Here is a 25,531-nt window from a genome sequence, read left to right as displayed (position 1 = left end):
TGTAACCAGCTCCTCCCAGGATGCTCTGGTTGGAGACAGGTGAGTGCACTCTGTACCTTGAGCCAGAGTGCCACAGAGTGCAAACTGTTTGGTGGTTCCTGCCAGAGTCCCCCATCCAGTCACCCAGACTACCCCTCAGTCATCCTGCTCATTCCATCTGCTATCTCTGAGCTTACTACACTGAATGCGTCTTCTTCCTCTTCTGTTACGGGATGAAGGTTTATTCAGCCATCACTTTTAGCACCTGACACTATATATGTATTATCTGTCTTCCCCTTTAGAATGTAAGCTATCCATCCTGTTTCCCACTTTATCCCTAACACCTACAACACTGCCTGGCCTGTAGTTGTGGAGTCTAGATTTTTTGAGTGATTGAATGAATGGTTTCCAATTAACCAGGCTGGGGCATGTACATGATTTACTATATCTTTGAATGTCTCAGTATCTCATGTCTCTTCTCTCAGAGGAGAATCAAAACTTTTTGCCTTGTATGAGTAATGCCCTACATGTGTCGTAGTGATAGGACACCTTTTCTGAGGGAGAGTGAGGCTGGAGTTTGTATTTAGGGGACATCTGGATCAAAATCTGTATGGCTGTCAAAGTCTATGTATTTAGAGGTAATAATTCAAGAAAATGATTGTGATATGGTTGTTTAAAAAAGCAAGAGTACAAAACCCCATATTCAAAATGATCTGGATTTATAAAGTATTATAGACGATACTAGAAAGAAAAGGCTGACTTCAGTGCTAAGCCTGGGATTAATTTGTTACTGAAGTGTGTACTCGAAAAGTGTCATGTTTCCCAAGTCTTTTTCTCACAGGTGGTAAATGTAGACGCTTCACATACTGGCTCTTTCAAAAAGCAGCTGGGGCAGAAGGATGGAGAATAGAAAGAGAACAAGTGCTGCCATCAGATCTGGTTTCATTCTCTCTTGGCACTTCTTAGTTGTATAACCTTAAAATCTTCTGGTATCTGTTTTCTTTCATGTGCCATGTGGATAGCCTACCTCCTTAGCCTTGCCTTGGAATTTCAAAGTTTCTAACAAGTGCCTTTTATGGGATCTAGCATTTTTTACCTGCCCAGTACCTGGGTGCCGTTATTGTGAGTTCAGGAATGTTGTTGGCTGGAGGGGTCCATAGTTAAGATTACTTGGCAACAACAGAAGGAAAGATCTGTTAAAAGAATCACTAATGAAATCTCAAATTTCATTTTGAATGTATATTACAATAACATTTTTGGATATTTTAGGCTAGGTAAGATATTAAAGCTAATTTTACCTGTTTCTCTTTCACTTTTTAATGTGGTCACTAGAAAATTTTAAATTACATATGCAGCTTGAGTTCTGTTGCTTTTGGACAATATCTAGATGATATTGCTACTAGTTGAGCCATGTGGTTTCCATTTAACCAGGCCGGGGCATGTATGTGATTCACTATATGTTCAACTGTCTCATTGGAGAGCAGAATCAAAACTTTTTGCCTTCTGAGTAGTGCCCTACATGTGTTGTAGTGATAGGACACTCTTATAACAAAGTAAACCTTGGTGTTGTCATCCGTCACAGAATGGAGGCTATGCTGTTTGTAGGCTAAGGTTCTCATAGCCAGACCCACAGCCTCAACTTATTCTACAGAACTGCCGTGTTCTACGAAGCCGTGCAGTGGATTACAGCCGGGGCTGCGGGGGCCCTGGATTAGGAGGTTTTACCTTGGTTCTGACCGGCCTCAGCCAAATCACTGTACCTGTGTGGCCCATGAATTCTTCTCACATTTGCCTGTTGCTATAACTGTATGAGCACATCATCTTAGCAAAAAAATACCCCTGTCCTAAAGTGATCTTTAGAGGCTAGAAGTAAGTGTTAATCTCCCTCACATCGATTTGTGATAAAGGAAGACTCAGAATATGGTATGGCTATTATTTAATAGATGATGGAACTAAAGCATGTCACTCTTTCTTCTGCCTCTGCCCAGCGTAACAGCTGTGCCGCGCATACCCTAAAAGGCCATTAAGATTTAACGGTGACAGGTGGCTCTGATTTTCATGGTGGTTTTAAAAAAACACTAGGTTTCTACTCTAAAAATGAAATAAACGCTTGAAAGAGTTTGACAAGCTGGAAGCTCTTTTAAGAAAGTAAGGTCATTTTGTTCTGAAAATCATTTTTTTCTCTCATGCTATTTAACAGCTTTTGAAAAGTCAAAAGTCTAAGCATGAGAAAAGGAGAATCTTGGGTATGCCTGGAGAAAGCAGAAGAACAGACAGGTCGAGGAGGCGGGTAGTGGTTCACTCAAGCGTTTCTGGGTGTGTGTATGTAGTCAGTCCTCACATCTGTTTCTCAAATATGCAAGGAAATGCCCAAGCTAATCTTTAAAGTGAAAATCTTCCCTTTGTGTTTGGGGAAGCTGTAGAAAGCTAAATATATCTTGATCTGGAATTTACATACTAAAATATGTGTCATTTTTGTCATTGTTCCACTTTGTGGCACAGTGATGGGTTTCTTGATTCTTCTTCTCTTTGCCCTGGTTCGTGGGCTTCATGCATCTTGTACTTCACAAACCTAAAATTAAAAATAGCACTTCATACCAAGAACTTGTAGGAGGCTTGTCCATACTAAGTTTTCTCAGTACCTTCTACCTCCTGCTCTATTGGGTCAACTAATTCATCTCTTCTACCTTAGTGGAATTCCTCATTGTCAGAGCCATAAGTCATTGGACAGTTCAGGATTAAACATGGTTAAGAGTGGGCCTTGTTCCACTTCTTGACAATCATTAAACAGAACCTTTGAACTAGGAAAAAGTACACCTGACCTTTCATCTGAAGAGGAAGTTGTGAGGCTATTTATACTTTAAAAGAATCTCTAAGGGAGATGCTCCAAGGTTCCTAATTTGGGGATTCTTCTCCTGTGGTACAAACCCTTGTCTGTGCAGGGTTCACCTGGCTCTCACAGTGTCACCTGTGGGGGACTGAAGCAAGACTGAGCAGGAGAGAGGAAAAGCTCTCCTAAGGGAGCCAAAGTCGATTGTCCTTCCCAGAATCTGGGTTTGCTCCGGGAGACAGAGACAACTCAGTGGCTCTCAGCATTCCAGGAAGGCTTTTTACATTATCTGTTGGGTTTTACACCTGCTTCAGTCTCACCTTCTGACCTTCCTTCCATGTTTAACTCTTAGCCGCTATCCAGAGAGCAGCTGAGAGAGCCACCTGTCCCCTCGCTGGTTGGTTCTGCTCTACCACCTCTCTTAGTGGTAACTACTTTTTCTACAAAGGCTCTGAGGCAGCACTCTCTGCCTGCAGCATGGCAAGGGCCCCATCAGATTCTGAGACAAGACTTAAAATTTAGAAGCATGACCATTATGTTTACTTGGCCTTGGCTGCGTTTTCGTTTTTTAGCCGCTCAGCAAGAAGGCATGACCATCTCGCTGAGCCACTACCCACCATACTTTCAAAAGTTGACTTTAACAATGCATTATAAAGTAGAGAGTAGAAGCAGTTTCTAATGAGATTTTTGCCAAGGCAGGACTATTTGCCCACTAGCTTCTTTTTTCAAAGCATGAGGCATTGCATTGTCTCTTTTTGATTTCCTTCTGTTACACACATCCTCCATTGTTGAACCCAGTTATTGTTGAATATTTCTACAAATTTATTTGTCATGTAAGAGGCCAATTATATGGCCTTTCTTTCACCCCAGACTAACTGTCCATGACAGGCAAGGTGTATCCAGGCAGAGGATTTTAGCAATTTCCACATGACTTTTCTCCCCTTCACCATCGATCATGATTATCATTGAAAGGAGTTCAATTCACCATATTAATTATGCATGTATTAAAAGGACCAACTAGATCTGTAAACTATTTGGAAAGGTGCCCACATTATTTTAAGTTAAATTTAAAAAAGATGCAGACCAGATCTTAAACTGCTTCTGTCATTATCAGAACTATGTTGAAGTGAAGCTAGCAAACATGTATCAGTTAGGATACGAAGATGAGAGTTTTGCTTTCTAATAGTGGCCTTTATCAGGAATGTTTTTACAGATAAGGATTTTTTATTTTTACAAGAAGAAAAATACAACCAAAAAATTAAGATTAAAGAAAGGGTGTAGTTCTCAGTGCCAAGTGTTTTCTGCAGAATGCCGTCAACATGTTGACCTGTTGTGCTTGAGGCCCCTGTTTAGGTTCTGCTTGACGAATGTAGTGGCTCTGCCCCCAAATTCCTTTGTCACTTGGTGTTCTCATCTGCTAAGTGAGGATATTGGATTGATCCCTAAGAGTTCAGATGTCCAGCGTCTGGGGAGAAGTTTTTTTTCTCTCGGAATTGGGAGGGGGTTCTGGGACGAGCTTTTGCTGGTGATGCATGCTTACTCATCAGGAAAGTCCCGCTGTAAACACAGTGTTAAGGAATTATGTCAGTTTATTCCCCGCTCCCAAAGACACGGCCCTGCCTTGGGCGTTCTCCATGAGGTCGTGGTATGGAGTTATTCTTACCCACCCCTCAGGCATTGGCCCTGGAGGTTCAGGTGTGCCCGATGTCAGTTACATCATCAGTCTTTCAACCGTTTGGGCAGGGCATAAATTATGAATAGAAAAAGGGGTTTGTGGTTTAAAAAAATACACAGGAAGCCTTTGCTTAACTTTCTCTCATTCCTGTCAGCAGCTGTTTTAAACCCTTACTGTTCTCTCACAGCATCCTGCCCGTCTCCTCCACTTTTGGTTGAGAATGTCACCTCTTTACAAGAAAACAGCCTATTAGGCATAAACTCACCATCTTCCTCACCCTCCCCTCACCACTTTCTTGTATCTCTGTCCTCCTCTGTCACCTTCCTGCCTATAGCTGTCCTGGAAGTGGGCACAGCTACTCCCTGTAGGCAGTTAACTCTTCTTGGGTTCCACTCTGCAGCCTAGTTCTATTACCTTATGTCCTCACGGTTAATAAAAAATGGTGGTAAGCACCCAATCTTTGAGTTCCTAGTAAGTGTCACAAAGCCTTACCACATAGAAAGCTACTCTCCCCTTTACCCTTGAGGAACCTTCAGCTCAGAAGTATTAGTCAGTTGCTAGTAAGTGGGACCTGTGGGGTTTGAATTTGGGTTAGTCTCCAAAGCCTGTGTTCTCAGCCACCCCTCACACACAGACTTCCAGCTCTGTCCTTTCCCTCAAGACCCACACTGGCTATAAGACGGTCCCAAACATACCCCACACTTTATATTCAAGATTAAATTATCCCCCTTGGTTGTCTTTTGACCCGACACTCCCTCCTCTCCCGAGCCCCCTATTCTTTACTTGGTAAATAGCTAAGTTGGCAACCCTTAGCTTCTACCCAGTGGTCATTGCTGTGGACCTGTGTCACCCCTCCATACAGTCATCCTCTAGTCCTGCCTGTGCACACCTTGAATCCCACCCCCTCTCTATCATCACTGCCCTTATTGGAGTCAGTTCATTACCTAACATTCTTTCACCCCAGCGTTATACTCCAAGCTGGTTTCTGTACTACCTAGAAATAGAGACAAAGATAGAGTCAGAAGAGTACTAGAAACTAAACATCTGCTACCAAATGTGGCGGCTTCTCTGAAAGTCTGATCCTCGGGGTACAGCTGAGCAGTGATGGGCACCAGCCAGCTTATACCCAGACTTCTGAGTAAATGGCATAGTCTAGGAGGAGGAATATCTTGACTCTTTATGTAGCATACCTCAGCTCTTCCTGTAATTTGATGTAATTTTTTCCTAGTTCCTTTTGTCATTCATGCTGCTGATCTTTGACATGTACTTAAAAATATATTGTCACTTTGTAGTGGTTTTTTCCCCTTGCTTTCGTTCTTTGTCTCTCTGTTTATTTCCCTCTGCCCATTTAAAAATGTTTATTATCTGGTCACATCTGGTCACATCTGGTATTCTAAACAGGAAGTCATTATTTCTGGATAATTCTGAAGTGAAAGAAAATATCGAGCTCTTCCTACAATTTGGTGCTGTTAGGCCCTGGATAATTAACATTCATTTACCTATTGCTGGTACTGATGGTTGCAACCCTTTTTAAAAGACAGTCTGATTCATTAAAATTTAAAATATGTATGCCTTTCCAGTCAGCCTTTCCCTTTTGCACTTTGCATTCCTAAAAAAAAGCACCCAACAATGCATTTTTCTAGACATCTGTATCAGGATTTGTGTGTATTGTTTTCTGAGTGAACAGCCTAAAGCAGTGGTTGAACAACCGTCCTGTGGGATTTTGTGACGCTATAAATAGGATTTGTTAAAGCTACATGTGGTGACTTGGAGCGATGTCCATGATACTTTACAGTGAAAACAAAGCAGCTTAGTTATAACACCAGTAAATGCTTTTATAGCCCTTACTATGTTCCTGGTGCTGCTAATTATCACAGCATCCCGTACACACCTCATTATCACCTTTTACAGGTGAGAAAACTGAGGCCCAAAGAAATTGTTACTTACCACCTGCGTCAGAGCTGGGATTTTTTGTTGTTGTTGTTCTTGTATCACTGCTCTACATTCTCTGTTTAGCAAGACCTGATGAAAAATAGAAAGAGAAAACTAGGTTACCTGTTTATTGAGCACTGTTGCCTCATTGTAATATAAATATCAATTGTTTTTTCTCCTTTCCTCTGGCACCCTAAGCAGTTAGGGGCATTCGTTAGATCAGGGAGTGGGAGGATCTTAATGATTTTGGTCCAAATTCATATCCCTTCAGTACCTTCTGGTTAATAGAACAGACTCTGTTGCCATTCGTGCCAAAACTCTCTTTACTTTCTCCACTGTTTTAAACTTTTCCTTTCCCTAAGTGCCCTTTGGTCTTCTAGGATTTGACCCTTCACTTATTATATACGCGCTCTTAACAACACTGTCCATAAGTATGCGTATGCACACCCACACGAATATATACTTAGAAATTTAGAATGCTCATTTTTAGTTCCTTTAACCTTGAAATTAAGCAAATGCCTAAGGTATAAATATCTCTCTTTTTCTAACCCATCGGTGACTTGGCCTTAAATTTCTTTTGCCGTCTCAACACATTTATGTACTTTTTTAAAAATTAAAATTGTCTTTGTGTTCTAAGATGCTATCCAACATGCACATTTGTGTTATAAAGTGTTTAAAGACTGAAATAAAGTAAAATGCAAATAACGTGAGAAGGCATGTGGTGAAAAGTAAAACTCTCCTATGTTTCTGGTGGGTGTGTGCCTTGCTGCAGCCCTTAGAAGGGCATTTCGGTGAGATTTATCTTGATAATGTGCATGGCCATTGACCCAGTTTCTTTTCTGGGTTTCTTGAGAAACACATGCACGAAGGAGCTCATGCAGAGATACTGGTTGTAACATTTTTAATTACCCATTCATTGTATAATGACTAAAATACTGGTATATCCATGGCATTCTGTGTAGCATTTTAAACAAATCAAGCGGGTTTATATGTGCTGATATAGAAAAGTCTCCAAGATACATCATTAACTAAATCAAGCACATTGTGAAATAGTTCACATTGTATGCCATTTTTAACAAGAAAAACTGACTGTCGGAATTCTAGGAAACTTGCTGTCTTTCCTTTTAATCATATCTCAACTTTCCACACCTGTAGATGGACATCCACCGTATTCTTCCTAACAGCTACACACCGTTCTGTTGTTGGATATATGATTTATTTAAGCAGCTCTCTAAGTGGGACATGTGGGTTGTTTTCAGCTCCCCGTTATTGTTAACTATACTTCAGTTAATGTTAGTATGTCCTGTTATCTTTGAATGAACATGCCTGTTGGATAAATTGCCAGCAGTAGAACTACTGAGAGTCAAGGTGGTTGTGACAAACTTGCTACTGGGAGCCCCTCTTACCCTCAGTGCTCAGGCTTTAAGGAAAAGAGGATTGGGAGGGTGCTTTTTTTTTATTCTGATTTCTGAAAACTGAACTGTCTCTGTGCACATTATTGTTCAGATATCTTTTAAGTCACGTGAGTAGAATCAGTTCCCCTAAATTAACACCACTCATGAGCAGCCGTTGGCCCTGCTTCACTGGAGAATTGACTCATGCTTCTGCCTGCTGAGGCTTGTTGTGCACATGTGCCGTGTGTGTGGCTATATTTGCTTCTGCCGTGGGACAAGTGTTTTCCCTCAACTTGTTTACAACTTAGAATTTCCTCAAAGGAAAAATTTTAACATATGGCTATCTCTGAGCCAATTCAAGAGTCTTGGTCCTCTACTCACCTCACTTGTGATTGTAAATTCCATTTCTCTTGATCTGAATTTCATCCAATGATTGGTCCAGAAACAACCCACCAGTCTGTCTTTCTCTGGGCTTTCTTTCCCCTCTGTCTGAAAGTGCCAGTGTTCTCTCCTTGGCCTTGAACTCATTTCTCTTGCTAGTATGCAACATCATTTTGTCTCCTTCACTCTTCCAGGGGTAGTCTTTTGTTTGTGCACTAAATTTTCTTAGCACACATTCCTATTTGACAACCTTGAGCAACTTTTTGGGTACCCTTGACTTAGCTGTATATGTGTCATGCTCTGAGGTTGGCAGATGTTAAGTCCATTTCTCATAAACAGTAGTTACTAGTGCTGAGCTTCATGTGTTCTCAGACGTCACCTCGACCATAGAAGGTGAGTGGTATTAATTCCCCGTTTTAAATGTGAGAAAACCGATATAAACTAATGCGCAGGGAGATCAGAGTGACTTTCCAAGGCACGCATTTGGTGTGTGAGTGGTAAAGCCAGTCAGATCAGTCAATCCCTGAAGACTGTTTTCCAGTGGATATCCCACACTAACAGGGAAATGAAATTAGCCGTCACCCTGCTGAGCTGGCAGGGTTTACTGATTAAAGCAAGAGTTGGGGGCAGACCTTCAGCATCAGTTTTTTGTTATTGCAGAAACCATAACTGAGTTAAGTGTATCTTAAACCACATAAGCATATATATTAGTTTCCTACTGATTCTGTAACAGATTACTACAAACTTAGTGACTTAAACAATACAAACTTAATATAATTCTGTTGAAGTCTAATATGGGTCTCAGTGGCTAAAATTGTGATGTCAGCAGGGCTGCATTCCTTTCTGGAGGCTCAGAAGAGGATCTTGTTTCCTTACTCTTTCTTTGCCACCTGCATTCTTTGGTTTATGGCCCCTTCTGTCTTCAAAGCCGGCGATGGTGGGTTGAGTCCTCACATCTGTTCACTCTGACGTTGAGTCTTCTGTCTCCGTCTTTCACATATAAGGACTCTGGTGATGACATTTAGCCCATCCAGTTAATCCAGAATAATCTTTCCATTTTATCGTCAGCTGATTAGCAACCTTAATTCCATCTGCAGCCTTAGTTCCCCTTTGTCAGGTAAGGTAATATATTCATAGATTCTAGGCATTAGTTTGTAGATACCTTGAGGGGAAGGAGAGCCACTCTGCCTGCCACCACATGCCACTTTCACAAATCAGTAGGACAGCTGCCACTCCTAAATTCTCTTGTCCTTGGTCTAGGTTACTTTCAAGAGGTGTGTGATCCTTCCCATTCTTCTCAGCCAAAGCCAGAACACAGCTTCCTGTCAGGTCTAGCCAGTTTGACATTGTCTGAGCCGAATTTTATCCATGGACCCAGGAATAGATTTCAGTTCTGTCTCTTGACGAAAGAAAAAACAGATTCCATTAAGGGTCCCCTTTATCATGGAAAGGTGCTCACTTGGGCACTGTTGCAGACCTAGTTTCTTCCTTCAAGAAACTATCAACTATACAGTGAGGGGAAGAGATTTAAGTTTGGATGGTGAACACACAATGCAGTATACAAATGATGTATTATAGAATTGTACACTTGAAACCTAGATAATTTTATTAACTAATGTCACCCCAATAAATTGAATCGGAAAAAAAAACGAAAGAAACTATCTGCAGGTATCTTCCACTGACCTACTCCATATAGTTGCTTCTACTGCACCTGTATCCATCTCTCATGTGATCTGAGTGAAGACCTTGTGCCAGGTGCTGGGTCATTCTCAAGGCAATAATAGTTGTAGTTCTTTGCAACAATTATTTAGCCCCAAGTACACATATTTGCCATATAAAATGGAGACATTATTGCCTCAGAGTTTATTGGGATGTAACTGCTGGAGGTTTTTGGAGCCCTGGGGATGTTACTAATACATTATGAAGAAAGTACTAAGGGAAGTTAAGTAATTTGCTCATGACCACCCAGAAGTTCAGTGGGAAGATCAAATCCGGGGGAAAAAAACTACTTTTTCTATATTTTCTCTATATCACTGAGAAAACTCAGCAGGAGGATGAACAACTACTACTAGTTTGATAGAAGAGCTGTTTTGGCTAGAAATGGCCCCCTGTCATGACAAGCTCCATCAGATAACTGTCCCTGCTGTATGGGACATGGCTGAGAGTTTATTCCTGGCGTCTTGCTCAGTTGTGAAAGTTCTCACTTCTCTAAAAACCCTAAGAGGGAGGATAGGAGCTCTTAAAATTACGCATATTTTCATCCTAGCATTTCCTTTGGGTTGTGTCCTCTACTCACCTCACTTGTGATTGTAAATTCCATTTCTCTTGATCTCAATTTCATCCATCATTGATTGTGTCTCCTCATTTTGTGCTATACAGGAGTATTGCTGTTTATAGTGATTGAACTTTAGATCATTAAGCGTTCCATTGATTTTGCTGATACTTAACATGGTTATGAAAAACACCACCATTGATTGGGCAGGCTGTGTGCAGATTGGGCAGGCTATCTGCATCTTCCTTTCGAGGACCTTGACAGTATCGTCAGTCCTGAAACCATTAGAAACATTGTTAAAGTCCTCATTTCTTCCCTGGGACTACCTGCTTCGCTTACCTCTTACAAGGTTGGGTGTCCTCAGCCACAGCTTCTCCTTTGTACTGGCTCCCAATTGTCTAGCCCAGATCTCATTTCTGAGCTGCTGTGGTTTATCTGCACTTCATGGTTGACTTAATCCTCATTACACCCTCATAAATGGGTGAATGAGTGCTACATTTTATGATTGGAAAATGGAGAATCAAAAAAAAAAAAAAACCAAGTTGATATAAGCCATATACCTAGTAGTTAAGGAGCTTTGTGTAAAGAGAAAAATGATAAATGTTCTATTAGAGAAATTAAAACTGTAGCCAATAAGTATCATATGTTTGTAACATAAAGCATAAACAATACATGTTATGTCCTAAGGTAAAAGTTCAGAACAAAGAGAGGAGTGATTAGGCAAAAAAGGGATAGAAATAAAAGAGAGACAGATAGATAAGATGGGGATGTTAGCACATAGATGTCTATTGGGGTACAGCAGCTGTAGGTTTTTGTGACTATGTTTTCTTTAATCACGGTGTTAAGTAGAGATATTGCTAATACTTGACTCATCTAAGACTGAAACCAAGCCAGAGCTAGAGTACATGGCACCATTTTAATGGTCAGTTTTATAAGAAGAGAAAAGCCTCTGTTACACGGGCTGCTAGAACAGTCATTTGACCTATTCTTCAACCCTGCCTGGAATTGCTTCAGGGTTAAATTAGCCTTTCCTCTAAGACACACACGACAGAGCGTTGGAGGAGCACAGACAGAGTTTTCATTCCTCCACAGTACTGAGGCCTCATCTCTGAGCAAGGTGGCTTTGGTGCCAGTTAGTATCATGGTTTATTATGTGACAGGGTGCAAATAACAGGTTAATTTTGATAGACAGACATGCCAGCTGTGTAAACTGAACTGGGGAAAACTATTTCTCACTGTTCCTCCCCACCCCACCCCCCGGAAGTAGACATTAAGTGATCTACCTTCCCCTGTTGGCTTTCCCTTGCCCTGTCCCTCCCATTCTCTCCCCTCTGTAGGAAAGATAAGGACTCTCTTTCCTGTGTTACTCATGAGTTCAAGTGTAGAACAATAAAATGGACTCAGAAGGTGGTTTATTCTGAATATTTCTGGTGAGAAATTGCTGGGTGACTTGGCACTGGGTTGATTTTAGCCTCTTTTATGTGAATTTAGAAATGTTTTGCCAAAAAATGGAACTAAGAGACTTTAGAACTAATTAAGGCAGGTAGAGGAACAAGCTAAACAAGGTAGCAGGGAGATAGATTCCTGAATGTGGATCAGGACAGAACACTGCTTTCTTGGGCCAAAGGCATGAAAAATAAAATTGAGAGTGGAGAGAGCAATTACTCTCAATTTAGAAACATGAAAATCAGATACCATGTGAGGACCTTATTTAGACCTGAAGTTAACAAAGCAACATTCTTTTCAAAAAGGATATTTGTGAGGACATCAGGGAAATTTGCGTATGGTCTATGTATTAGCTGGTACTGAGGAATTAATGTTATTTTTATCAGATGTGATAATGACATTGCAGTAGAAAATAATCCACATGTTTTGGTCCATCTGAAGTAGGGGTGAAATGACAAAGTATGGGATTTGCAACCATGGAAATGCTAACAGATAAAGCAATTTTGACAAATTTTGGAAATTGTTGAATCTAGGTGATGGATGTAAATAGAGTGCAAGTGTTTTACCCGCCCTCCTGAACCCTGAGTTGAGTTGTACCTGCAATCCAGTGTGGTTATCCTGTCGCAGCCACCAGACCACAGCCAGAGAAGCCAAACACCATCTCAAAGCTGCTTTTTTTTTTAAGTTATGTTCAGCTTGTCCAGAACTATTGATTCTGGAGTGAGGACCAGGATGTCGACCTAGATGCAGTTGGTTTCTCCAGCCTGCAGAAAATGGAGAGATGCTTTAAAACACAAATAACCGAACCTTTCACTTTATTCTCTAGAACCACCACAAGGCCTCAGACCTTCTATGATGGGAGTCATCCCTGTGCCAGAGGAGTGTGCCATATTCCAATGGCTGAGCCATTCTGTCCCAAAACAAGAGAGGTTTGTAATCTTTCTGGAATGTGCACCAAAATAAATCACGAGGGTTTGGGTGGCATTTAGAGTTAATTGGCTAAAAAGCACATGGTCCCTTTTGCTCTCTCAAGTTTACTTCCTATGTAAGGTTTTATGAAAAATTGTTTCCCTTTGCTCATAATGCCTCCTCTACTCAATCATTTGTAAGCCTAATCACTCAGAATTGCAACTTACCTTTTTTATAAGTTTGATTTTGCTATCAGGATATCTTTTAAATAATTTTAGTATAGACCAGCATATTAGTCAAGAGTATATAGTCTGGAACCAGATTACTTGGGACCAGATCTCTGCTCTTCAGCTTAATAACGGTATGTCATTGGACAAGTTACTTAACATCTCTGGGCTTCAGTTTCCTCATTTGTAAAGTGTAGCTAATGATTACATGGACCTCTTAGGACTGTGAGAGATAACAGTTGATATTTACAAAGTGCTTTGAACAATGCCTATTCGTATTGAAACATCCAATGACTGGTAACTGCTTTTTTAATTAAATTATTATTATTGATACTCTAAAAATTGTCTGATTGACGTCATTTACCTTTGAGCCGCGTTTGGCCATTACTGTCCAGCCTCCTCTCCAGGATTATAGTAAAATCTCAGAGCTAAGAGGCAGCTGCACAAAGGTCAGTGGTGGTATAAGGTGAGGAATCACAGCCTTAGCTCTCAAAGAATAAAAATGGCTAGCACAACTCAAAAGTTCATCTCTTGGTCCACGCATGGTACTTTTCATATCCCAGGTTTGAAAGTCAGGTGCAACCCAGCAGATTAGAGACATTGTTTGAGGTGAACTACCTAGTGAAATTTACTTATAAAATAACTTATAGAATATAAATACCTAAACATGTTAGTCATCCAGCTAATTTTAACATCTGCATGTGGAAAGCAGATATTTGTTTTAGAGAGAAGACTAACAGCATTCTCATATATTCTGCTGATAACTATCCAGAAACGTATATATCTAAACGCATACATACGAACTTAACCTGCAGTTTTTTTAAACAAGTAAAAATGTACTTCCACAGAAGTCAGAGAAAATGCACATGCAGTGGTATATATGAAATGGCTCCCACAACTTCTGGCTTTGCATTCTAGATTTTTTTCTTTTTTTTTTTTTTTTTTTGAGACCACAGTGGGGTTAAGGTGCCCTCGCTGTTAGCTTTGGGGAAACTAGTTTTTATATGACTGTGCAGGGGTGACCATAAAAGCTAAAATAAATCTGGAGATTTCAGGGGAAATAAGATGTGTATAAAATTCGTGTCCCTTTCAAAATGGGGACAGCTTGGGAAGAAATAGACTAGGGAGAGAGAGCGCATGTTCATAGGAAGCCTAATCTCACCCCAGGCAGAAAGTAGTGACTTACAGTGTTAGGGGTAGAGGATGGGGAAGAAATGCTAGTGATATGTACAGAGCACATGTAAATGTGTGGTGGACAATAGTTACCTTTTCTGGCCTTTTTTGAGACCAAATTAATTCAGGTATTATTAGTCTAGACAAACCAAGGACCCCCACATAAAGATTAAAAGAGTCCTGTCCACACAAGGACATACACCTGGAGCATCCAGATCAGGTGACCAGGGAGACTGCCACTGGGCCCCATAGTACATCTACATAAGGCCACACTACTAAGCCCAGGAGACTTAGCAGCTCTATCTGATACATAGAAACAAAAACAGGGAGGCAGCCAAAGAAACATGGGTAGATGAACATGTCTCAGATGAACAAAACAGAGCTCCAGAAAAAGAACTAAACAACATAGAGACAAGCAATCTGCCAGATGCAGAATTCAAAACACTGGTTATAAGGATGCTCAGTGATCTCAGTCAGGACTTCAACAAAGAGATAGCAAACAAAAATGGAGAGAGAAAACATAAAGAACCAGTCAGAAAAGAAGAGTGAAATAATTGAAATAAAGAATACATTAGAAGGAATCAACAGATAAGATGAAGCAGAGGATAAAATCAACAATTTGGAATATAAGGTAGCAGGAAACACCCAATCAGTATCAATAAGAAAAAAGAATCCCCCCAAAATGAGGAAAATTTAAGGGGCCTCTGGGATATCATCAAGATACCAACATTTGCATCATAGGGATACCAGAAGGAGTAGCAAAAGAGCAAGGAATTGAAATCCTATTTGAAGAAATAATGATGGAAAACTTCCCTAACCTAGTGAAAGAAATAGACATACAAGCCCAGACAGTGCAAAGATTCCCATACACGATGAAGCCAGAGGCCCACACCAAGACACATCATCATTAAAATGGTGAAGATTAAACACAGAGAACCGCAAAAGCAGCAAGAGAAAAGCAGTTACCTACAAGGGAGCTCTCATAAGACTGTCAGCTGATTTCTCAACAGAAACAGCAGGCCAGAAGGGATTGGCACAAAATATTCAAAGTGATTTAAAGTAAGGATCTACAACCAACATTACGCTACTGAGCAAAGAAAGCTATTAGAATTGAAGAACAGATAAAGAGCTTCCCGGACAGGCAAGAAAAAGCTAAAGGAATTCATCACCACCAAACTGGTATTTCAAGAAATGTTAAAGGGACTTGTTTAAAAAGATGAAAAAAAAATCAAAATATGAATAATAAAATGGCAATAACTAGCAACAATTATTTTAAATGTAAATGGATTAAATGCTTCAATTAAAAGTTAGGGTGGTTGAATGGATAAGAAAATAAGACCCTTACATATGCCGCCTACAAGAGACTCACTTCAGAGTGAAAGATACATACAGACTAAAAGTAAAGGGATGGAAAAGATAATTCATGAAAATGGAAACGGGGGGAAAAAAAGCTAGGGTAGCAATACAGACACCAGACAAAATAGACTTTAAAACAAAGGCTATAACAACAGTTAAAGAAGGACCCAGTAATCCCACTTCTGGGTATTAATCCAAAGAAACCCAAAACTACCTCAAAGGAACATGTACATCCATGTGTTCATTGCAGCATTATTTACAGCAGCCAAGATATGGAGGCAACCTGGGTGTCCATCAGTGGATGAATAGATAAAGAAGAGATAGTGTATGTATAGATATAGATGTGTGTGTGTATGCGTGCGTATATGTATATGTATATATACGTGCACACACACACATACATACATACATACACAGTGGAATATTACTCAGCCATAACAAAGAATGAAATTTTGCCATCTGCAACAACACTGGTGGACTTAGAGCATAGTGTGCTGAGTGGAGTAAGTCAGGGAGAGACGAATGTCATGATTTCACTTATATGTGGAATCTAAACAACAGCTCATAGATACAGAGAACATTTTGACGGTTACTGGATTGTGGGGCGGGGGTTGGAGGGATGGGCAAAGAGGGGAAGAGATTAAGAGGTACAAATTGGTAGTTACAAAATTGTCATGGGGATGTAGAGTATAGCATAGGGAATATAGTCATATTGTGATAACTATGGTGTCAGATGGGTACTGCATTTATCAGGATGATCACTTCGTAAGTTAAATAAATGTCTAATCATTGTGTTGTACACCTGAAACTAATGTAATATTGTATGTCAACTATAATTGAACAAATAAAAATATAAGTTTTTTTTTCAAAAGGATAAAGGAATAGAAACAAGATGATTATTTTTCAACCTGTTTATTCAAGTTCAGGGTTACAGGTGGCTGGAGCCTGTCCCTGCAGCTTGGGGAGCCAGGCGAGAACCTACCTTTCCATAATAGGGCACACTCATACATACCCATCATCACTCAGACTGGGACAATTTAGATACAACCTAATGTCACATCTTTGGGGTGTGGGAGGAAACCTGAGTACCCAGAGAAAACCCATGCAAACATGTACAAACTGCATAAAGACAGTGGCCCCAGCCAGGAATCAATATTTTCTTTTTGTCTCATCAACATTATCACAAAATGTTGTTATTTGAGAACTGGCTATATTAATAATCGATAGAAGACAAGTTTAGCATTTATGTAATGTTTACAATGTGCCTGACACAATTCTTAGCTCATTTAATCCTCACAGTATTATACAGTATTATTCCCATTTTACAGATGAGAAAACTAAGACATACAAAGGCTAGTGAATTTTCAGCAATGCTTAAGTAGGTTAACAAGCTTAAAAGACTACTTTTTTATTTTTTAATTAAAAAGGAATGTTGAAGCACAGGCTAAGAAAAAATGAAATTAATAACCTGGAGATTAAATGTGCATTATTTATTAAATAACATGTGCATTATTATTAAAGACACTGGGAAAAGTGGTCAGACTTTTAAATGTTTCTGAGATGCATGTGTGACCTTGCCACTAAAGAGGCACCAAGATAAGTTTATCCCTGTACAGAAAACATCTGCTCATGGCTCCGTCCTGTTTTTACTGTGTGTCCTCAGAGAGGCAATGGGCAAAAAAGATTTTGAAGAAATCGCTTTCTAATCAAAAAAAGCTCTTACAAAAGTCTTCAGATTTTGAATAGAAGAGTAATGAGAATGAATTTCTCAGGTGCTTGGAAACAGTTCTCAGCACATCTCCTTGAGGTATGTGGATAAGGAGCAGCACCTTAGCTGAGCCTTAGAGGTTAAGTGCTCAGACTCAAGTCCTTTTTCATAGCTCAGCTTCGTCTCTTAAAGCTGTTAAGAAGTAAGTGGGATTGAAACATGTAAACAAATTCCTGACGCTTAGAAAAAGCTCACTGTTGGCTCTTCTCCCTGTGAGTTATATGAGTAGGGGCTGGGGAAACAATGTAAGTGGGTGAGAATCTAGGAAACTGATGTCCCAAGTTCCTCTGAGGGCCTGCAGCTACTAGGCTTTTATAATAAAAACCTTTAAGTAAGTGATCGACTTGTTAAACAGGGAGAACATAAAATATTAAGCTATATGTATGCTTGCATGTTTTGAGTTTACAATTCTTCCTTTGCTAGGTCCTTATAGAGACTGCTAAGAAACTAGGACTCCGGTGCCACTCAAAAGGAACAATGCTTACAATCGAAGGACCTCGTTTTAGTTCACGGGCAGAAAGTTTCATGTTCCGCGGCTGGGGGGCAGATGTTATCAATATGACCACAGTTCCAGAGGTGGTTCTTGCTAAAGAGGCTGGACTTTGCTATGCAAGTATCGCCATGGCAACAGATTATGATTGCTGGAAGGAGCATGAGGAAGCGGTATGTGGAATTCTCTTCTGAACACGTATGGCTATGATCACCATTGAGAGAGGATCTTAACTATTTGTTTCTATTGCATTAGTTCTAGAAACTGCCTTCCTACCAGGTTTTAAAGTCAGCTGTTAATACACTGACATTAGATAGTACTAGATATGTTCCCTTTGGAAAGTGAGAACCAAGATCTTCATAGGAAGGAAAGACACTTATTTAAGGATCAGCATTGTAGGCATATAGGAGTGTTGGGAATCATATTGAGACTTGGGCCTTATTTTAAGGATAAAGGTATTTATTGGTTATATCTCCTTGTGCTGAGCTACTGTTTATTTTTTTCAAAGGGGAAAACTATATCTTACCTCTTCCTAGTAAGTGAACTCTACATTCATGTCTATCTGTTTAACCTAACATTCTATGCTCGATGTAGGAGTATGACAGCAAACAGACAGGTTTGTAAAGAGCCAACGTTCTGGGTTTTTTTGTGGGAGGTAGTGGGGTTGGGGCAGAGATTAAGCAAACCAACATGAGAAGGCTCAGGATTATAAAGAAATAGTGCGGCGAAATATAGGAGTACATCTCCTATATTTGAAGTCTGGGAAGCCTTCCTTAAGTGTGATGGGGAAGATAGGCTTGCTTGAGTGGAGCAGATGGGGAGAGAAAGAGGCAAAGCCATGGAGTCTGGGTAAGGATCTGAGGTGGGAGGACAGTGAGAGGTTTTAGGCAGGAAAGACAGCAAGGTCCAGCTGGCATTTGAGGACGCTGGACTACTGATGTCAGGCTTCCAAAACAAATACTTTCATTGTGGAAAACTTCAAACATCTGCAAAAGTAGAGAATCTAGTATAATGAATCCTAGTTACCCAACACTCAGCTTCTATAATTACCAGCCATGGCCAATTTTGTGTCACATACATACCCCCACCCACTTCCCTCTCCCCTGCCCTCGTTATTTTGAAGCAAATATTTTTCTAAAAGATCTCTTTTTTAAAAAAAAAAATAATAAAAAAATAACCGCAAGATCATTATTAGGTCAAAAAATATTGATATTCCTTAATATAACCAAATATCCAGACTGTTCACATTTTTTCTCTTGTGGTCCTCATTTTCGACTATTCAAATCAGGGTCCCTTACAATCCATACATTGCATTTGCATAATGTCTCAAGTCTCTGTTAATCTAATATTCCCCTCTTTCTTTTCATTCCTTGCATTTTACTTGAAGAAACCAGATCATTTGTCTCATTTTAAAATGCAGAAAGGGATAAAACTACAAGGAATTGTGAAGTGTAGGGTGGCTCTTCTGAGCACATTTAAAAGAGGTGACATCTCCCGCAGGGTCGCTCTTACGTAACACCAACCCAGAGCTGCTTATTTCACCATCCAATTTCATGTAAAACAGGAGGATATCTTGCTTTCTGTCCATCCATGTGAATGGAATTTGAGTCATAGATGAACACTGGCTCTTTGTTTTGCACAAATACCTTACTCTTCAGTGTAATTAACTATGGGGATGCTTTTTATGTAAGATTATAAATCCTGATACAACATAATCCCTGACTTGGCAGCTCTGGTCACCTAAGGGATAGCTCAGCTTCATGGTATTGAGAAGCTGCTTCCAATTAATAGACTTCAGCCTCTGCCACTCCCTGAGAACAGATTGCTTCCTGCCTGTGGCTTTCTGCTCAGTCTAGGAACTGAGCTAACGGTGCTTTCCTTTAGTGGGTCACATGAGGTTTGGAAAGCAGTCAGTTGGAGCTACTTCAGTTAAAAGTAGAGCAACTAGTAAGTGAGTAAGGCATGAGGGAAATAATGTTAAATGCCACAAAGAAGGAATAACCAAGTTGACATCATCTTGACCAGCCAAGTGTATCATTGTGCTTCAAACCAGTGCAGCCTGGCGTGATAAAAAGGTTTTCGATTTTCTAAACCCACCTTCAAATTCTTGTTCCTCCATTTACATGTGACACTGGGCGTGTTATTTAACAAGTTATCCTTTTCTGTAGGATGGAGCCACAGCCTGGAGATGAGAGGTGTGAGTTGTTCAGTTGTTGTTGTGACCTTGCCGGATTACTGGGAGCATTAAGCCAAATGATAGGTGTAATGCCGGCTCCTAGGACGTGGTCATCAGATGGCAGCAATGATGGAGTTGGGAGTGGAAAGACCAAAAAGTTTATGAAGAAGGAAATTTTTGAGATTTGAACTGGACATTGAACAGAGGGTGAGGCTCGGTTGTAGGAGATTGGTAGAAAGGCATTTCGGGTGGAGCCCAGCAGTAGGAACAGAGGTCAGGATCCATATAGAGATATCAGCCATAGGAAAAGTATAAGGAAAAGACTAAATATGAGGTAAACCTCTTGGATGCTTTGACCCAGCATTCAAAGACTCCACCTAAAATGTGTCTGTACATGTACCTGGCAGGCACCCAGCTGGCCACTGCTTTGTGTTCCCTCTGCTACAGTACTTATCACTTTTTTCTAAACACATCTTGGTGTTTGTGGGAGGAGTCTAGACTTTATACTCCAGGAAATAGAATGAAAGGTGTAATCATTGTGCCCCTGAATTTTAGATTTCTTCTAAGCATAGTGAAGTGTGACAAGTACTCTACTTCCGATCATCCATTTCATATTCACAACTTTTCCACCATTTTTTTAATTCTCTAGTTATATATAAAAGTAGACAATAATGGTGGGGGGAGGGCAAAGAGATTGAGAGGTGCAGGTGGATGGTTGCAGAATAGACATGGAGATGTGGAGTATAGCATGAGGAAGATAGTTAATCTTGGAATGAATATGTGGGGGGAGAGAAGGGATACTAGATTTGGTGGGGTGATCGCTTTGTGAGTTGTGCAGATCTTCGATCAATATGCTGTACAGCTGAGGCTGGTGTGTTGTATGCCAACTATAATTGAAAAAAACTCATTGAATTGTACAATTTAAAGAAAAAAGTAGACAATAATATGAACTTTTGTGATTACAACATCCAGCTTCAACCATTATATCAGCTTATAGCAAATCGTATTTTATCTATACTCTGATCCATAACTTTTTCCATAAACCTGTATGGAGATATCTAACAGAACCACATTGCCATAATTATCTAATATAATCACAATGCCAACAGTAATTCCTTAATAAACCCAGGCAAAATTCCAGTTTCTAATTATCTCAAATATCTCAAATGATTTTTCTTTCCAGACTTTCTAAAAAGAAACTCGTCGTTTGAACTGTACAGTTTCCCAGTCTGAAATGCAGAAATCATCTCCTTAGAGTAGTAGGTCTCTGTCTTCTGTACTTTCTGTAAATTGGCAGCTGGATCTAAAGACTTAATCAGATTCAGGTGTCATAGTGTTTTGTTTTTCCGTCAGGATAGTGGGTTGTTTATTTGATTTGGCTGTTTTTGTTTTGTTTTGTTTTGTAATGTTAGCAACTCATCCATTCATTGGGAGCTCTAAAAAGGAAAAATGGTGGTACTTTGAGTGCATCGTTTTTATTTATTAGCTAGAAGATTTCTTTAAAGATGTGTTTATCTTCTGACTGGTTGATTTTTCAGTGTAGTGATAGTTTTAAGACTGGAATCCATTCTGTGGACATAGGGAAAATAGCCACAGCTTTCTGAACAATGCTAACACATTATACATCTGAGACAGTTTCTCAGACACCATATTGAAAACGAGTGGTGCTTTTCAGAGGTGTCATTGAGTTTCTCCAATACCTCCCCCTGGGACTAAGCCCTCTTGATAAATGCAGGACTTGGGCTCAGGATTGAAACTAGAGTAAACTGACTTCACAGATCAGGTGAGAACTCAGGATAACGTTCTATGAAAGCAGTGGAATTTTTAATTGTTTGAAATAATCCCATGCTGTTGTTTTCCTAGGTTTCAGTGGACCGGGTTTTAAAGACCCTGAAAGAAAATGCCAATAAAGCCAAGAGTTTACTTCTCACTACCATACCTCAGATAGGGTCCATGGAATGGTCAGAAACTCTCCATAATCTGAAGGTAAGTATCCTCAGCCATCTGCAGGCAGACACTTCCATAGGTCCTCAGCTGCCTTACCTCTTATTTGCATTTCACCCTTGGTCCATCCCCTCACGTATTTTATACTAACCTAGATGTTTTCTAGAAGTTTGCATGCCATTTACTACCATAATAACCTTTCGTGAAATTGTGTAGTCATATCTGGCTGGTAATGCAAAGCCATTGGAAGCTGAGGTGGGGAGAGTTTTATTATCTGCTCTACCAGGTCTAGAGGATAAATGTTCTTTAATGAATAAATGATAGCCCCTTTTCCTAAGAAGTGTTTCCTCATAATTGAAACAGAAAGCCCTTCTTATCATGAAAAGGAGAACAGAAAATAAATGCCGAGTTGGGGGCCATTTGTTTAGAAACATTTACATGCAGGTGAATGTGAGTATTATGCAATAGAGCAACACAACTTCAGTTCCTTTAAATAAGCACACTATTGATTTATGGGAAATGTGACTCGTACTTTTGCTGCTGCTGCTGCTGAAGTTAATGTTATCTGCAAGATGTGATGGGTTGTTGTTTTTTGTTCTTTAGGTTTCCCAACTAACCCCATTTTGAATATATAGTCTCTTGAACTTGAGAATTTGTCAAACAATAGATTATTTCAGCTTCATTTTTAAGTAAAAATGCTGGATGTTAGAAATCATTGTTCTCCTCTCCTTCTCTGAAGCTTTTGAAAGTGTGTGTAAAATTGTGTAGTTTTCTATGTATACATTTTTAAAAAGGGTTAGTATGTGTAGCTTTCATCAAATTCTCAAAGGGATATATGACGTAAAAGACAAAATGAAGAATTGCCGCTCTAGACAAAATTGAGAATTATGGCCTTTATTCTATAGCATTAAGGAACACCTTACAGTAACTCTTTATTCCGGGGTAGTGTTTTTCAGTCCTGTCAACACTGCAATGTATATTATTCATTCACTAATTCATTTCATAAATAGTGAGTGCCCAATATTGTGAAGCTGTGCTTGGCAAACATACATAAGACTTGCTGACAGGAAGAAGATCCTATTCTGTTTGGAGATACTAACATATTAAAATTTCAGTGAGTTTTTTCAGTGGGATAAGGTAAAAAATGGAGGTTGCATGAACAAAAATCCAGTCTGTGGGTTGGTGTATAAGTGTCCTAGTGCAACACTCCCCAACCTTTTCGGCACCAGGGACCGGTGCTCCTATGAGAATCTAATGCCTGATGATCTGAGGTGGAGCTGAGGTGGTGATGCTAGCGCTGGGGAGCAGCTGCAAATACAGATGAAGCTTCGCTTGCTCGCTTGCCCTCCTGCTGTGCAGCCCAGTTCCTAACAGGCCATGGACTAGTACTGGTCCATGGCCCAGGGGTTGGGGACCTCTGTCCAAAAGGGGTTGCAGAAAAGTGAGAATCAGAGCAGTCCTCTGAGATAAGCATTATAAACCTCACTTTATAGGAAAAGAGAGTGAGGAATTAAGAGTTAAGAGTTACGCAGAAAGTCCCATATCTGGTTAGTGATTTTTACTTTGGTGAACATGAGAATTTTCTGGAGAGTTTATTAAAAGTGTATGTCCCATGAGCCCTCAGTCTAGAAAACTAAAATAGGGTTTTCAACCAGCATTCCAGGTGATTATCATGCATATTAGTCACTGCCTACAGTGAGTGTTTGGTTAATTGTGATCTGTGCCTACTTGCTTCCTTTCAGAATATGGCCCAGTTTTCTGTTTTATTACCAAGACATTAAAAATAGCATGGCTGCTCAGAAGACAAGAAGACTTTCTAATTCTCATCATTTCGGAAATTCCCACTCAACTTGAAAATACGCAGAAAGGCTTTCATGCTGCTCCCTGCCAAGGAAAAACGTGTGATCAGACAAGACATTTCCAATATGAAAGATGCCTTCTGAAAAACATGGACTGCTTCAGAAAACAGAGGGAAAGCAAATACGAGTAAACATGTGGGAAACTTCTTACACTTTAGAAAAAAGACAAGAAGACACCATTCACCCATGCCCTATTCAATTTATAATAAGGGTAGGAGGTAACATCCAGTTTCCTGTGTTGCCGGGGAATATGAAGATGAACTGAGACTTTTGGGCTTTTTATAGGTGTCACTGTAAATTGGTACAGTCTCTCTGCGGGGGTCGGGGGGGCAGTTTGGTAAATGTATCAAAAGGCTTAAAAATACTTACACCCTTTGTGCAGGTTACTCCTAGGAATTTATCTTTAAAAAATTAGCAGAAATACATACAAGAATTATGTATAAAGAAGGATGTTTAGTATTAGTTGTAATAGCAAATATTCAAAACAATCTGAATATCCAAAAATTGGAAATAAATTATGGTTTAGCTCTAATTAGATTGTGAAGCAGCCAACTGAAGATCATGTTTTTACACAGTAATGTCCTGAAGAATTTATCGCTCTATAATATGAAATGAAAAAAAGGTTATGTAAACATTTTACAGTACTAATTTTGTTTTAAAATTCTATGTAAATGTACAAAACAACTAGAAAGAGATTATCTTTTGTGATTGTATTTGGAGGGGATACTGGATAATTTTAATTTCCTTTATATTTTTCTGCCTTTACATTTTTTTCTACAATGAATATAATCAAATAGTAAAGTTGTTTAAAAATAGACCTTTTGAGCCACACTTCTCTTGCTCAGGCCCACTTCCACATGTAGAAGTGTACTTTCCCTTCTAATAAAGCTTTTCTTTTCTGCTGTAAAAAAATAAAATAAAAATGACTTGGATCCAGTTTTTGAAAACCACACTATTTCTCATAATAAAGCAAAATTTAAGATGGTAATGCTAAGAAAAGTTCTGTTTGAGTTCTATCTTTGTTTTTAAAAAAGGATCATTAATGACTTAACAGTGTTACTTGTGTTTACAACAACTTCTTGAAAAAGCTGGCCATTTAAAACTGGTATAGTCTTAAACTATCTAAGAGACTATATACATACATAATTTGCCAGATATTCTTTAAATTAATATTATACTTGTTTCTACTTTTTATGAGTTGATGAATTATTTTACAAATTGTAGCTTTTTGTTTTCTAATAAGATGGAAGCTTGCCTCTTACCCTTTTTTTGTTGTCAGTCTTATAGGAATCTGTTTTGTCTTCTATCACAGGAAGATCTTTTTTTCCCCAGAATTACTAATTTTCTTACTGTGTTCTATTAATGGGTCCTTAATGATGTATCTTTTGTCTGTTTAAAGAATCTGTGAAGTCAATGTGTTTGTGTCTGTGAGACTACCTTCAAGAAAATAAGCTAATTATAAACAGTAAAATAAACCAGTTACCCTCTAGCATTAATATTGATTTAATGTTTGGGTTACATGTGATTATGACTCTTGCATTCTCTAATGCAGTGGTTTCAACTCTGGTGGCATGTTAAAGATCCATGAAGAACCTAGAGAATCTGAACCAAGGATTCTCTGGTTCTGTAACCCATGATCATTTTCACTACATGGTACTGTATACTATACTTTTCTTCAGTTTTAGATGTCTGAAAATGTCAAAGCTAAAACTGGCAATTT

At 39.4% G+C, this 25,531-nt stretch overlaps 1 protein-coding gene across 1 annotated transcript in view; it reads left to right on the top strand.

Annotated features, from left to right (window-relative positions):
• MTAP (methylthioadenosine phosphorylase) overlaps positions 1–24,810 on the top strand; it is a 37,644-nt gene extending 12,834 nt beyond the window's left edge. The window contains exons 5-8 of the mRNA XM_006908354.3: positions 12,736–12,838; positions 17,766–18,005; positions 21,872–21,994; positions 23,695–24,810. Coding sequence (XP_006908416.1) covers positions 12,736–12,838; positions 17,766–18,005; positions 21,872–21,994; positions 23,695–23,733 — 505 coding nt within the window. The 3' untranslated portion in view covers positions 23,734–24,810. The remainder of the gene's footprint in view (positions 1–12,735; positions 12,839–17,765; positions 18,006–21,871; positions 21,995–23,694) is intronic.
• Positions 24,811–25,531: the final 721 nt, after the last annotated feature.

The sequence above is a fragment of the Pteropus alecto genome, unplaced genomic scaffold (assembly GCF_000325575.1).
Source record: "Pteropus alecto unplaced genomic scaffold, ASM32557v1 scaffold222, whole genome shotgun sequence".
Lineage (NCBI taxonomy): Eukaryota > Metazoa > Chordata > Mammalia > Chiroptera > Pteropodidae > Pteropus > Pteropus alecto.
This window is presented reverse-complemented; position numbering and strand designations above follow the sequence as displayed.